Below are 15,924 nucleotides of genomic sequence, written 5' to 3'. Positions count from 1 at the left end.
AATTCATTTTTTTTTTGGCTATTTTATACAGCAGCAGAAAAAGTGGAATAATTTTTATCTTTCTAAATGTCTTCTCTTCATCTATGTTTTTTTATTTTTTGTACTACAAATGTAAAAAAGAAGAAAAAAGAAGCAAACTGTCGCTAATATCTATAAAAAAATTGTTTAAAAGATAAGGAATTTAGAAAAAAAGTCCTCTTGTAGAAGAAAATATTATATATATGGTTTCCTTTTTTTGTCAGAAATTGTCTTAGTATGGGTAAGGTTTTGGGGGGTATTGGTGTGTTTCATTTAAATAAGTTTGTGTGTGTTTGTATATGGGGTTGTTGGCTCAGAGTCTGTGTTTGCTGTGCTAAAATTGTTTACCCCCTTCCCCTTTTCAAATATAAATTCAAATACCAGCACGTACAAAAATCATGGAGCTAGATTTTTTATTGTAGATAGTAAATTTTTATGTATATCTCTTTGTATCTGTGTGTAAACGCACATACAGATATACAGATTGTGTTCTTTTTTTTTTGTTGTTTTGTTTGTTTTGTTGTTGTGTAGCTGCGCACTATCTTAGATTTAAAAGGGCATTGGCTTGTGTGTATGAGTGTAAATATTTAACTTTAATAATTTAAAAATTTCTTTATAAATATTTTGTCCAGCAATAATTTAAAGCTACTGGAAATTTTGCCGACGGCTTTGGAAAATAATTAGAATTTTTAACTTTGTTTTAAAAAAATTATTAACAGTTTTTTTTTTTAAGTTTTATAGATATTTTAACACTTTAAAGCTAATAATGTTTTAAGATTTTGTTATTGAAATTTTGTTAAATTTTAACCAAAAAAATTTTAAAAATTCTTTAAACTTTTCTCTGTGTTGACCTCTTGACATCATAAATTACTCAAACGTTTAGGTTGTTGCTTTTTGAAATGTTTTCTTCTAAAGGATTTTTTCTGTATAAAACTGGGAGAGCAAAACAAAACAAACAACTGAGAATTTTATGGCAGCTGTCAGCACATAAATAAATCTTTTGAGGTGTGAATTTATAATTTTTAAAAAAAGTTGTGTTTTGGGGAATTTTTTCATAAATTAGTTAAAGTCTTACTGACCATACTTTTGTTGTTGTTTTTTTTCATAAATTAATATGTGCGTTTGTTATTTATTTATAATTTAATCTTTAAACGCCATCTTGTAAGCAAAAGTTAAAAAATGCAAAAAAAAAATGTTATATGTATATGTATGTTTGTCTGTGTATATGATTTGCCAGAGTTTGCGCTTGCATTTCAATTAATCTCTTGTCAATATTTGACATTTTGTCATTTTTACTGTGTTGACAGTGATATATCGCCATGGCATAACGTTTCGTTTTTATTTAGTATTTGCTTTTTCTTTTTTTGTCTGGATGTTATAGATTTTATGTTATTTTTTTTTTTTTTTTGTAATTTAATATTTATTAAATTAATATTTTTTTTAAATTAAAAATTAAAATGAATTAATCAAAATTGTAGCAAAAAGCTTTGATTATTGTTGAAACTTTAATTAAAATTTTCAATTAGTAGCAAAACTTAAGAATACTAACGAATATCTCTTTAATAGAAAAATTAAAGCTTAAAGCTTTTTAGGAAATAATAAGCTTTTACAAGAAGGAAACATAAAGAAAAAAACTTTAAGCTTTTTTGTAAAAAAACTCTAAATGTATAAATAAATTCTATTAAAAAGTTAAAAGACCTAAAAAAGCTTTTTCAGAAATGTAAACATGGTTAATTTCAATTCATTAAAAAAACTAAAAAAGCTTAAAGCTTTTTATACACAAAATTCCTTTACATGTTAAGACGTAAAGCTTTTTTTCTTGTAATTTTACTAATCTTTAAACAAAGCTTAAAACCAATCTAAATTTACAAATTTAAACATTTTTTGTTGTCTTTTGTTAAACAGCTTAAAGCTTTTTATAAAAAAATCCCAAACAAGTAATAACCTTAAGCTATTTCTCTCTTTCTAGCTTTTTTAACTCCTTTTGTAATCTTACTTAACTTTAAACAAAGCTTCAGCTTTATTTAAAGCTTAACTAACTTTATACATATAAACATTTTTGTTGTTGCAATGTTTTCTACCTCGAAACAATTGCTCTGTCTTTAAGTTTAATATTCTTTTACGAATTATGATCTTTAAAGTTTCATTAGTATTAAAACACGCCCTATTTTGCGTAAAAGCCTTTAAACAAAACATACCAGCTAACCCAACATATGTTGTTGAATCCTTTCACTGGCTCTTTGGAACCCTCTCTCCTTAAGATTTCTCTAAAAAAATTCTTTCATTACTTGATATCGTTAAATTTTAATTGATCTTTTTTTTCTGGACTTTTTGTTTAGTATTGAAACTAAGTATGTGAACATTATGTTAGCCTAAGGATCAGCAGAATGTTTTTAGTTGTTGCTGCTGTTACTGTATTCCTGGGCCCAACAGTCAAAGAGTGCATTTTTAATCATAATGTTTAAGCTTGTTTATTGAACGTGCTGATCAGCAACGTCATGCTTTAGAAAAAAAGTGTTGAAGTTTTTTTTTTTATTTCAGAATTTTAACGTTTTGACGAAATGTTGTCTTAACAAGATCTAGCTTTACTTTTTTTCCTTTTGTTTTTGTGTAACCAAAAGGCAAAAATATTTTAATGAAAAAAAAAAGGAATTTTATAAAACTGGCGCAAAAACGCCCTAAAATTTTATATATGTTTTGTTAGCCCAAACCCATGATCATCCGTTCATTGAACTTTTCTTTCAACAATATTTGATTTGTTATTGATTTGAAATGGTTTTTGCTTTTGCAAGATTTTTTTATATTAAAAAGCTTTTTTTGTTGCTTGCTGAGGCTAAAGTAGCTTAATATTTTTAAGTGTTTTTTTTTGTTTTTGCTAGCAACAAGTGTTGGGCTGCTGTTTTGTTTTGTTTGCTGAATTTTTATAAAAATAAAATGATTTATATGTTTTATATTAAACTGGGTGGGGGAAACCCTTTTTTTATGAAAGAATGAAAAATAAACTTAAGTTCTTAAAGGCAAATTTTGTTTTTTTCTTTCAAATTCGGTACGTTTAATTTTTGGCGTCACAGCCCACATACTTAAAACTTAATATTGTTGTTGCTTTGGCTGTTAGCTGGTTGTTTAGTTTTGTCTCCTTTGTTTTTAAGATGATGTACTGTCGATAACAAATTTTAAATACAATTTACGAGGCGCTTTTTTTTTGTCGAAATTTGTGAATATTGACGCGTTTTTTTCGCTCTTATTTTTTAACAATTTTCCCACGCTTTAATAGGTTTTTGTGTTTGTGTTTATGTTTTTTTTTTTTTTTTTTGTAAAAACTAAAACTTGATTTTTTGGTTTTTAATTTAAAACAAGCTTTTTTTGAGTCTATTAACTAGTCTACTAAACATATGTTAGCTACTTTTTTTTAAAAATCATTTAAATATGATTTTTCTTTTAGTTAAAATGAATTGTAAGTTGCTGGTAAATTGTTTGAAAAAAAATTAATAATCTTGTTTAACTTAAAGTGTTTATTGTAGTCATAGTGTGTCGATTAACGAGTGTGTAAAATTTATTATTATTATGACTTTAAGCATAATTTACATAAATTTTCATATTTGTTTGCTGAAAACAATTGTTGTGTTGTGTTGAATGATTTTTTTTGTTCAAAAAGTAATGTTTTGTTGTTGTTGTTGTAATAAGTCACGATTTTAATTGATGTTAATAACAAATTAATATATCTTGTTAAAAGTTGATTTAATTAAAAATTAAAAAAAAAACAGTTTTAAAAACAAACAACCGCTGATTTTGTATAAATTTTGGTCTGAAACGTGTGTTTTAGCAAGATTTTTTAAATAGAAATTTCTTTATTTTTATTCAAACTAATCAAACAAAAACTTTTTGAAAAAAAAACTTTTTTGAAAAAAAGTACTTTTTCGAAAAATAGTACTTTTTCGAAAAATAGTACTTTTTATGAAAAAGTACTTTTCAACATTTAGCTAAACCTTTTAAAAATAACCCTTATTAACATATTTCAAAAAAAGTGTTTATTTATTTATATGAAAAAGTACTTTGCAAAAAATGCTTCTTTCAGGAAATATCTGATCAAAAATACCTAAAAAAGCGCTTAAAAGGTATTTATTTTCAAAAAGTACTTTAAAAAGCAACTTTTATTAAAAAAGTACTTTAAAAACTACTTTTTTTAAAAGTACTTTAAAAAGCTACATTTTTAAAAAAGCACTTTAAAAAGCTGCTTTCTTAAAAACATTACTGTAAAAAGCTCCTTTCAAAAAGAGTACTTTAAAAAGCTCCATTTTTCAAAAAGTACTTTAAAATACAAAAAGAAATTATTTTATTTGGAAAAAAATGTTTCTGTTAAATTGTTAATCAAATACTATCAAAAAACCATTTTAGTACTAAACTGTTTACTACACATTCCTTGACAACAAATTATGTAAGTCAAGGTAAAGTTTTTGAACTTAAACTGTTTTTTGTTGTAATCGTTACTGTTGTTGTTGTATTCTGTATTCATTCACCTCTATAAAAAATCAATTGTTTATGGATTTATTTGTATAATAACAATTTTGTTTTTTTTTGGTTTCATTTCATAGCCGGACGTTTGTAACAAATTCTGTTCTGTGATTTGTGATTTTTTTTTGCTCTTTACATTAAGTAACTTTAACTTAAAGCTTTTTGTTTATATACATATTTTTTTTACTACTTTATAATTAAACGCAATTATTGAACAGCCAGCAGCAGCTGCATTTATAAAGAGAGACTTGGCATTCACATTAAAATACACGAAAAAAATAAAACAACTGTAAGGGATATGCAAAACTTAAAACAAATGCAAAAAAAAAACAATTTTAAACAAAACAATGAAAACATTTTGAGAATTTATGTGTTTTAGCCTTAAAACAAACAACAACCGCAAAATGAACAACACAAAATAATAATAAAAAAAACAACAATACTTCATCAGCATTTAAGCATTTTTGAGGGAGTTAAGTTAAACAATAAGAGGGGAGTCTTCCATAAATGCTTTAAAACATAGTGTTTTTTAATAAAAAATTAACATTAATAAAACTCTTTTAAATAAATAGCCATTTAATTAAGGTTTTAGGCCAATAATAGGCGTTACTTTAATAAAGAAAAATAATTTTCTTTAAAGTTTAAAGTTGTTTTACATACGAAAGTTTTAAGCTAAAAATGTGAAAATAATAATAATATAAGCTTAGACTTAAAGCTTTTATATAATATAAAAATTAAACTCAATGTAAAACAAATAAAATTTTGAAATTTTTAAAAAATTCAGCAAAAATAAAGAAAATTAAAAGAAAATATTGTTAAATTAAAAAATTTTTTATAAAATTTCTTTAAATCAAGCTAAAAAGCTAAAATTTTTACAAACAAAAGCCTGCAGCATAAACCTTGAAATAATTTAAAAATATTCAAATTTTAATAAAAAAATTAAATTTTAATAAATTTTTTAAAATAAAAAAAAAAAAAACAATTTTTAAGAAAAAAATTAAATTTAAGAAAAATATTTCTAAAATTGTTAATAACAAAGCTGGTAATTTAAAATTTTCTAAATTGTTAGTTAACATGTTTAACTTTTAAAACAATTAAAAATATTTACAATTTTGAAGAAAATACAAATTTGAGAAATTTTGAAAAATTTAACAAAATATTAAAATTTCAAAAATATTTTACTATTCAAAATATAAAAAAATTTATTTATTTATTTGCATAAAAAACTCTCAAATGACCACCCTGAATTATATTCAAACGTCAATGAACAATTCATGAATCAATCTTAAACAAAAGCACTTTTTTTTTTGTCAAACAAAAAACCCACAACTACAAACCAAAGCAATAAACAATTGAATTGTATTTAAATTTAAAGCGTTTAATATACTTAAACAGCAACTCTCTAGGGTCTTGAGCAGAGAAAGAATGAACAAAAAAACTGAAAACCTTAAAAAGGTCCTCCAACAATGGCTTATGGAAATGGTTAGTGTCAATAAACACATTTTTTTGCATTCAATATACCATATAAATACTATAAAACTGTATACCAACAACAACAACAACACAGAAAAAAAAGAATCATTTCAATTTTAATTTGTTGCATATTTTGTCAATAACACCAACAACTTTCAACAGTCACACACGCTTTACTGTGTTTTTTTTTCGTTTTTTTTTTTTAGCTGTGGGGGTACAAGTATCAGTGGTTTTATATTTAATTTCTCGTTTAAGAAAACTGACTTCAACATAAAAATTGTCAACAAACTTTCAATGTCCAGCTGTGAATTTCTTGGGAATTCCCTCATAAAAGACATGAAGATTCAAGTATCAAAATACACACCATATAATAATGTAGACAACGAAGACGACTATGTCGACCCCAAAAAAGACAGTGAGTGAGTGAGTGAATGTATGAATGATATAAGATCGATCGTTCGATCGATCGAACGAACGAACGAACGATGGTTCAGTGGTTTGATTGTGAGTCTGAATTGGTGAATATGAGATGCTTGTTTTTTGTAAAAATCTAAACAGCAAAAAAAGGCAAGAGTGAAGGTGGTGGTGTCTTGATCATGATGAAGTAACATATTTTTATGCTAATGATCATAGACATTACTAAAATCAACAAAAAAAGAAAAATCAAAATTAACCATAAACAAATCTTAAACAGTTAAGTTTTTCTCTTTTGCTGTTTGTATGACTGTAATAGTCAAAATTGTTAAGAGTTTTTTTTCTTTGTTTGTATGAAGTGCTGCTTAAAAAAACAGAGTTACATGATTAGATCTTTAAATGATAATTTATCTGTAGGTAGTTTGGTTTAGTGGGTTGTTATTAAAGAGGTGATGATGTTGAATTTTAAGAATTGTCTTTGTATTTTCTCTTCTAAGCTCTCTTTCCCTCTTACATACTCAATGTTTGTTTAACAAGAAGCTGTTATCATCATCATATAAATGGTATCTACTGTTAAGTTTCTTGTTCATTTGTAAGTTGATGATTTGTAAATGTGATAATCAGTAGATGTTGTTATTGTTGTTGCTGTTGTTCTTATGTGATTGGATTGTCTTAAAGTTATCAAGAGGCGCCACTGTTATTAATTCCCACATATTTATATTAAAATAACAACAACAACAACTAGAAAACTACTAAAACAAATGAGGAACACACATAGTTTTCTACACAGATATCATCTTTTCTTTTTGTATTTTTTTTTTTTGATACGCTCAACACCAAATCAAAAGTGTGGAATATATTCTCTAGACAAAAAAAAAAAAAAACAGAATCTCATAATCATGATTATCTTGATGATCATGTTATTAATGTCTCTATGGTTTTATTGTAATCAATTGTCTTAAAATTTAAATTTTTATAATTTCTAGGAAATATTATGACATTTGAGCAACAGTCATGCTGTGGTTTTTATGTTTATATAGAAGACAACTTCTACTACTTCTTATAAAACTTTTTTAAAATTTTTATTGAATTTTTTTTTTTTAACTAAAAATTCTCTTTAAATATTTGTTATTTGTTTTTCAAATTTATGTGGCAAGGTGTTTAATTTATGTCTTATTTTTTTTGTCTCTCCTGTTCGTTTAGGGGTTATTTACCTTTAATTGTGTAAGAAATAAGGGTGTTTTAAACTTACCAGTCTTCGTTTTGGCTTAATTAAAGGTCGATTTTGACCATTCATTTTGTAATATAAACCACAGGCATTGCACAAATAGTGACCGGTACCATCGCGTCGCCATAAAGGCGTTGAGGTGGCACCACAATTTACACACTCACGGCCTTCTGTAAGGAGATGAAGAGAAAAAAGAAAAATAATAAAATTTGTATAAAAAATAAAATAAAATGATAAAAATATTTGGTAAATAATATAAAATATTTTAAATTTTTTTAAAAGCTTAAATTCTTTAAGTAGTAAAGCTTTAAGTTTTCCTTTAAAAGTTTAATTAATTTGAGCAATAAAGCTAATTTTGCTAACTTATTTTTACCTTAAAGACATACATACTTAAAAGCTTAATCATTCTAGCAGTAGGGCAGTTTTCTTAAAAGCTTAAATTTTAAAGCCTAAAAGCTTAATTATTTTAGCAGTAGGGTTAACAGTTGAAGCTTTAAATACTGTTTTTTTTTGCAGTAAATTATCTTAAAGCTTTTATGAATCAACATTATTTGTTATAGCCAGCTTAAAAGCTTAACTAATAAAGCTTTAAATGCTGATTTTTTTGCAGTAAATGAGTTAAATGATGTTAAAGCCTTTATAGCCCAACATTATTTGTTATATACCCTACCAATTATTTTGTAATAAACCTTTTTTATCTATTATCTAAAAACACATAATTTTTCAGATTTATTTAGAAAAACTTAACGTTGCGTAAAAATGCATAAAGAAAATTGAAAAAAAGTGAAGCTATTTACAAAAATGTTTTAACTCTCCCCCCACAACAAACAATTAGTAACTTCTAAAACACAAACACACACACAGACAACATTTCAATGTCATAACTATAGTTTTTAACAATTTTATTATTATTATTATTATTACTTTTTTTGTTAATTATCCCCTTACAAAAAAACATCAACATTCAAACAAATTAGGAACAGTTTACATAGAAAAACATTGGAAAATTGTTTAAATATTTTTCAAAATTAATAAATAATATTCTAATGTTTTGTGTCTCTTAAACCAAACATTAGGCTTAATGTTTAATTAAAATGTAAAAAGACATTAACAGTTGTATACAAAAAAACATGACTTAAAACAAAAAAACCTGAAAAAACTGCTGTATAATAAAAATGTGCAAGGCAAACGTATACATCATTTCCGCTTCCCTGAGTTCTTGAATTATTTTTCCATTTTTATTCTGTTCTGTTTTTTTTTTTTTGCTTTTTTGGCCGGTTGTTTTCTTAAGGTACTTAAGAGCCAAAAAGAACAAATGCTCACCTACAAACATTTGTTTAACATTTTTTTTAACATTTAACCTGGTTTAAATACGGCTGCTTGCATGTGTTTCTCCCCGTTTTAAAATTTACAACAGGTTCATTTTTGTTCAACTTGCTTAAAAATGTGTTTTTATTATTTTTATTTTTTTTTTTTTTTTTTGAAAATAAAATGTTGCATTTTTTAACTTTTACTTCCCCTTTGTATAAAAATCTTAAGAATTTCTGTTTAAAAAAATGTCATAAATATTTAAAATAAGGAAATTTCATTTGTAAACACTTTATATGTAAATTAAAAAAAGTAACTTTTGTGTTTTTAGTAATAAATGTATTTTTGTTTAATTTTAACCAAAATTTAAATTTTAAGAAATTTTTCAAAATTATGTTAAATAATAAATTTTATTAAATTTTCTTAATTTATTAAAACTTTTGTAAAATGTTAAAAATTAAAGCAGTAAAACTGAAAGTTAAGTTAATCGTACTAGAGACTTTAAGCTTTCAATTAATGTTAAAATCATTTAATTCGGCAGAAAAATGAAATTTTGCCATTTTTTTAAAAAATTTTTTAAGATAATAAAAAAATCGAAAATTTTTTTTGAAGGTTTGCTAAAATATTTAAAAAAATTGTTTAAACTAAAGCAAATCAATTGAAATTTAGCCAACTAATAGCCAAGATCTTAAGCTATCAATTAGTGTTAAAATAGTTCAATTTCTTTAAAAACTAAAATTAAAAAAAAAATTTAAAAATCAATAAAATTTCAAAAAAATTTTACTTATTTCGTTATTTGTTTTTTTCTACAATTCTTATAGATAACAACAACTTTTGTTACACACTGTTAAAATTGTATTTTTATTAATTTTCATTTTTAATTCAAACTTGTTTATTTTATTGTTACAACAACCCTATAATATGTATATAATTTTGATTTTTACTACATGTTGTAAGACACACACTCAACACAAACATTAACCGCCCCCAGCTCCCAGCCCCTTCACTCCACAAAACTTTGCTGACTAATGACCATTAAAACAGTGGTGTACACTTTTCTTCTTTACAAAAACTATTTGAATTTTTATGATTTTGACCATATAAAACAACAACAATATAGAAAATAATGGAAAAAAAAATCACTAAAAACTAAATAAACCATACGGGAGGCCATTAAACCAAAGAGCGAGGCCGTTTCAAAAAGGAGTAGTAGATTTTGCAGCAGAACATAGATAAAATGAACAATCCTGGTTATACACTTTACATTTAATTTCAGTATTTTTTATGACATTTTGACAAGTATAAAACAATTCATGTGGTTTCGTTTTTTTTCTGCTTTTTTTTTGTATTTAATATTTATAAACATTAAATGATAATTGTGTTTATGTATAGGGAGTTGAGTTAAAGGTATTTTATAAAGCTTTCAACAAAATTAATAAGTATTTGTTGTTGTTGTTGTTAACATTAGAAAGTAAATAAAATATTAAAAACTGCGTGTTTTCTAAGGTGGGTGTCTGTCACATATTCCTTCGTTTTAGGGGGTGTTTTGTGTTAACAGAAAATCTAAAAAAAATTATTGTTATTATATTAAAAACAAAGTACATAATAATAATTTGTTTTATTTTTCTTTTTAATGTAAAATTTAACATGTGTTGATGTTTTTAAAGATTAATTTGGTAGTAATAATTTAAACCCTCCTTAAAAATGTTTTTGTTTGCCTCTGGTATGTATGTAAATATAAATTTGCTGCCAAATTAAGCAGTTTTTCTTTCAAAAAAAAAAAAAAAAAACATTATTTGTTTTATAAGTTGTTAACATCCCAAAGACAATAAAAACAAAAAACAAAAAAAAAATGTCATAAAATTCCTTAGAATACAACAAAAAAAGAGTATACCCTTAAAAGTTTTTATGATTTTTCATATAAAAAAACCAGATTTGTGTGGAATAGTTGGTTGAAATAAAAAAATATTTAATTCGTTGTTAAACTTTAAACTATCGAAACGTTTTGTTGTCTCTGACGTTGTTTTATAAAATCACGAGTTTTTCTTTACTCACTTCTTGGTATGAAATGAGACTCGGCTAATAAATCAGTGCGTTAATGATGTTAGTTGTGCGTTAAGGTTTTATACTTTTATTAAGTTGATTTTGTTTTTGTTTCTGTTCTTGGGGTTTGTTAAGTGTCTCCTGTAATATTTTGTGAGTGTGTGTGTTTTTTTTTTCTGGTTAAGTTTTGTACGTGAGTGCGTTTGGTATTTGTGATGATGATGATGCTTGGTGATCCACAAGAATTTTTATGTGTAAAATTTTGAAGCACGCTTGTTGGTTTATTGCTGGTGTGTTTGGAAACATTTGACCTTTTGAAGGTACTTGATATAAAAGCAGTAATGGAAAGGTATTAAAAGATTAAAAGAAAATAGCTTTTATAAAAAGCTTTTGATTGAAAAAAGTATTTAATTTATTTAATGATAAAGCTTTTAGTGTTTGAAATGTATTTTTAAAAGATTTTCTAAAAAAGCTTTTAGTTTTAAATGTATTGGTAATAAAGCTTTATGAAACTCTTTAGAGCAAAAGCTTTTTATTGAAGTGCATTTTTTATAAAAAGTTTTATGTTTAAAAATCTTTTTATAAAAGGAAATTTTTTATTCAAAAGCTCTTTTTATATTCTTAATGAAAATAATGTTTAGTTAATAAAACATTCAATTAAAGAAATTTTTTGTGAAAGCTTTTTTGGTTAAAAAGGAAAGCTTTTAAAGAAAATCCTAGCAAATTTGTTAGCAAAAATTTTTTCTTGATTAGAAAATTAAGAAAAAGCTTCTTATTTAATATAAGACTTTTTTGTTATACTTAATGTTTTAATTACTTTAAATAACTGTAAAATATTGTTTAATTATTATCAAATAATTTTTGTTGGAAAAACAACATAAACATTTCATGATCATTAAAAGTGATGTTGTGATTTCAATTTGTTTCTTTTTTCATTAAATCCTTAATAATTGTATTAAGGCCCGGTTTTGAAAAAAAAAAACTATAAAAATGTGTGTTATGGTAGTTGTTCTTCTTGTTGTTGTTGGTGTTGCGTTTAAGGCCATGTATCATATATTTTGTACATATGGTGACAGTTCTCAACTTGTGGGTTTATTGTTTCTGTACATTTTTATATATTTTATGATTATTATGGTTAAGAAAAACAAAAAAAAAAAGAAAAAAAAAACACTAACTAACAGTTTATAGACAATCGTAGATTACGTGAGTCTGAGATTCTGTAAGTTTGTCTGTCTGTCTGTCCATCCGTCCGTCTGTGTGTTTCACATAGTGTAGCAGGTTTTTTTCTTTTTTTTTTTTGTTTCTCTGTCAGATCTTTATGATTTAGTGTTTATATCTAACTGTAGTTTTTAAGGTTTTTTTTTAGTAACTGTCTGCTGTAACACAAAATAAAAAGGTTAGTATCTCCTTTATAGTGTTTTAGTTTTTTTTCTTATAGGTTTCTCAAAAAAAAAAAAAAAAAATGCATGTAAGTTAGTCTTGGGTAAGGTCTTGGCTATAAGGTTATATAAAATTTTGTTTTATTTTATAGACATTTAGTTTTTCTAGGAATTTTATGCACATTTTTTTCATAGTTGTAGCTGTTGATAGTTTGTTTTTTTCCATCTGATTATGTGTATTTTTTGTTGTAAAGATGCTGCGTGTGTCTGTCTACACACTGCAGTGATCTAGTCTTAAACTCGGTATGACATTGGTTTTTAGGAATTAAACATTAAATAGCAACAAAAATATGTCTTGAATTTTTTTTTTATTTTTTTTGGGTAAGGCGTCTTTAGGTAACATTGTTATGGAACAATTTATAAAATGTCTTAAAAGATGTGACATATTCCAGCTAATTTTGAGTTAATAAAAACAAAAATACTAAAAACAATATTTAACTGCTTTGTTTAAGTAATAGTTTTGATTAAAAAAGTGTATGTGTATGTGTGTGTGTGTGTGTGTGTAAAAGAACAGCAAGTGCTTAAATAGTGTAAGACAAGTTAGTTTAGTTATTAAGTATATGGTAATTAAATGAGTTTTGTTTTAATACTTATTAGAAAAAAATTCTTTATACAAATAGTAATATATAGTAAATAGTTTGGTTTTTTACAAAAAAAAGTTTTTTTTTATAATTTTTTTTTTTTTAGTTTTAGCTGGTGAACAAGACAAAACAACAGACACATTGATGTGAGTGAGTAAATATATAGAGATAAAAAACAAAATGTTTTTTTTAAGAAAAATAAAAGAAAATCATGAAAAACTAAAAAAAAATTATAAAAAAAATTTAATAAATAAAAAACCCAAAACATGCTTTTTGTTATGTTAAATAAGAAAAAAAATATAATTTTTAAAATTTAGCCAATTTAAAAAGAAACACACACACATTTAAACATTCTTAAAAAATTTGCTAGCGCCTTTAAACATAAAGTTCTTTTCTTTTAAAGCCAAAAAAAAATTGATTTTATTGGAGACTTCTTTAAGAATCTGGACAAAAAAAAAATCTACTGTTTTTAACTGTCAAACCACCAGGGTTTAAGAATTTTTTTCTTTAGTTGTTTTCTTAACAGTGGCATAAAATTTTTAGTTTAAACAATGGTTAACAGATTTTGTTTTTTTGTTTGTACTTTTCTTTTTTTTGGAATGATGAAAATAAGCGTTGTTCACCCATATCAATTACTTAAACTCCATTCATGACAGCGCGCAATATTATATAGAAGAAGTATGTAAGTATGTTTATATAAGTTTGTGTAAAAAGGCCTTAATATCAAGCTTAAGTTACATTAAAAACAGACTGACTGACTGGCTGTTTGGTTGGTACGGTTTGGTTGCCAAAACATAGGAGGTATTTATACAATGATATGTCTTATTGTTAACGTTTAAGTATAAAGGATTTTTATATATTTAGTTCTTTTTCACCTGACACATAATGAATAAAGAGAAAAAAACTCAACTGTTTTTTTTTTCTCTTGGACCAAGAAAGATTGAACAGGAAGAAGAGTTAAACAACAAATAAAGCCAATCAATTTTAAAGTTAAAAGAAAATTGTATTGTTTGCTTTTAAGTAAAAGAAACAATTGTTTCGTTTTTGTTGTTTGTTTATAAATGTTGAAACACGAGTAAAGCAACCAGTGATAAAAAACACATATGTTTTTTTAAAGCTTTTTTTGTACTAAAAAAATGTGACACACAAACTAACATGTGTTCTTACGCCCTCAAAACAAACTAAATTTTTAAAAATAAAACATTCAAATAAAGAGAAAAAAGAATTGAGTTTAAAATTTCAAAAAAATTACTTTAAATATTTAGTGCTGGACAACATTTAATGGTGCTTAACAAACACAATTTTCTAGATTTAATTAGTTTTGGTAGAAATTTTAAAGAAATTTTTTAAAAAATATTAAGAGAAATTTAAAAATATGTGTTTAAAAATCAAAAGACTTAAGCGAAAAACTTGCTTGTTATGCTTAAAGCTAAATGTAAACAAAAAAAGTTAAAGAAAAGCTACATATTGTTTGCAATTGTTAGGAAAAAGTGAAAGCTCTTAAGGGGATTCTAAACAAAATAGGAAATAAGAAGAAAAACATAAGATAAACACTTTACTATGCAAAAAGACTTAAGACGGCAACCTTAAGAAAGCAAACAACAATAAAAGTTAGTGAGAGCGCTAAAGGAAAAGAGAAAAATGAGAATAATCTTTAATTAAAACAAAAGACTTAAGACAAAAACTGATTTATGCAAAAACATTTAAAACAAAGACTTAAGAGAGCAACCTTATGGGAGCAAACAACAATAAAGCAAGAGAGAGAAACTAGAGTAAAAGCTGCAATTAAAACAAAAGACTTAAGATAAGAACTTGTTTCTGCAAAAGGTTGCAAATAAAGACTTAAGAAAGCAAACTTGCGGGAGAAAGTAACAATAAAGCAAGAGAGAGTATAAGCTACAATTAAAACAAAAGACTTAAGTTCAGAACTTGTTAAAGCTTGAAAATAAAGACTAAAAAACAATCTTATGGGAGAAAATTTCACTAAAGCAAAGGAGATAAAAGAGAGTATGAGTCACAATAAAAACACAAGACTTATGACTTCAGAAAAAAAATATTGTTCTTGCAAGAGCTAAGAAGTTTTGTAAATTCAAACAAAATTGAAATCCTCTTTAAAAATTTTGAAAAATTTTCCTTTATTTATACCTAAACCTTTAGTTATTTATAAATAGATTTTCCCCCAAATTTCTTTAAATTTTGTTGTTATTTTTTTATTACAAAAAAAATGTTAATACAACCACAAACTAGTAACATAAAACTTAACTGAGAATGTATAATTTAACATTAACTGCTACTATTAAGGAAAGACAAACTAAAAGAAATAGAATATTTTTAAACCGGCTTGTAGCAGGTGTTATACACGGCTACAATCTATAACAACTACAACGACGATGACGACAAAACAAACTGCACAAGGCACTTCCGCGCATTTTTCATCCAAAGCTACACATATTTTTTTTTATTTTCATTTCTTGCTTTAAATTTATCAGTCTGAACTCAACACAAACTAAATGAGGAACTTGCAACTAAATAAAACTTGCAAATGTTATGAACCAAAAAAAAATACAAAAAAAAAAATTGCATACACTTGAAAGCTGTAGGAAAAATAAAAATTACCACAAACTCCAACAAAGTAAGAGGGATAAAAAAACTATAGGGTAACTGACTTCATGAGATTGACAAAGAAACAGACAGACGGACAGACAGACAGATACCTATAATATACAACGCTCTTATTGTGTCACATTCATAATGCAAATGTAATTAACAAACGCAACCATGTAAAGATGATGATGATGACAATAGGAAAAAAACATGCAGTGGGTTAGACAGACACACATACTCATACTCAACTAACCCACAATTATGCGATTTTGATGATGAGTATTAAGTTTTTGTGTTCAGTTCC

The 15,924-nt window shown here is 25.1% G+C and overlaps 1 protein-coding gene across 1 annotated transcript in view; it reads right to left on the bottom strand.

Annotated features, from left to right (window-relative positions):
* Nucleotides 1–7,299: 7,299 nt before the first annotated feature.
* The window catches only part of LOC111683973 (GATA-binding factor C), a 31,004-nt gene continuing 22,379 nt past the window's right edge, over nucleotides 7,300–15,924 (bottom strand). The window contains exon 4 of the mRNA XM_046949595.1: nucleotides 7,300–7,815. Coding sequence (XP_046805551.1) covers nucleotides 7,634–7,815 — 182 coding nt within the window. The 3' untranslated portion in view covers nucleotides 7,300–7,633. The remainder of the gene's footprint in view (nucleotides 7,816–15,924) is intronic.

Source organism: Lucilia cuprina, chromosome 4 (genome assembly GCF_022045245.1).
Source record: "Lucilia cuprina isolate Lc7/37 chromosome 4, ASM2204524v1, whole genome shotgun sequence".
Lineage (NCBI taxonomy): Eukaryota > Metazoa > Arthropoda > Insecta > Diptera > Calliphoridae > Lucilia > Lucilia cuprina.
The sequence above is the reverse complement of the archived record's forward strand: the minus strand, read 5'-3'. Positions and strand labels throughout refer to the sequence as shown.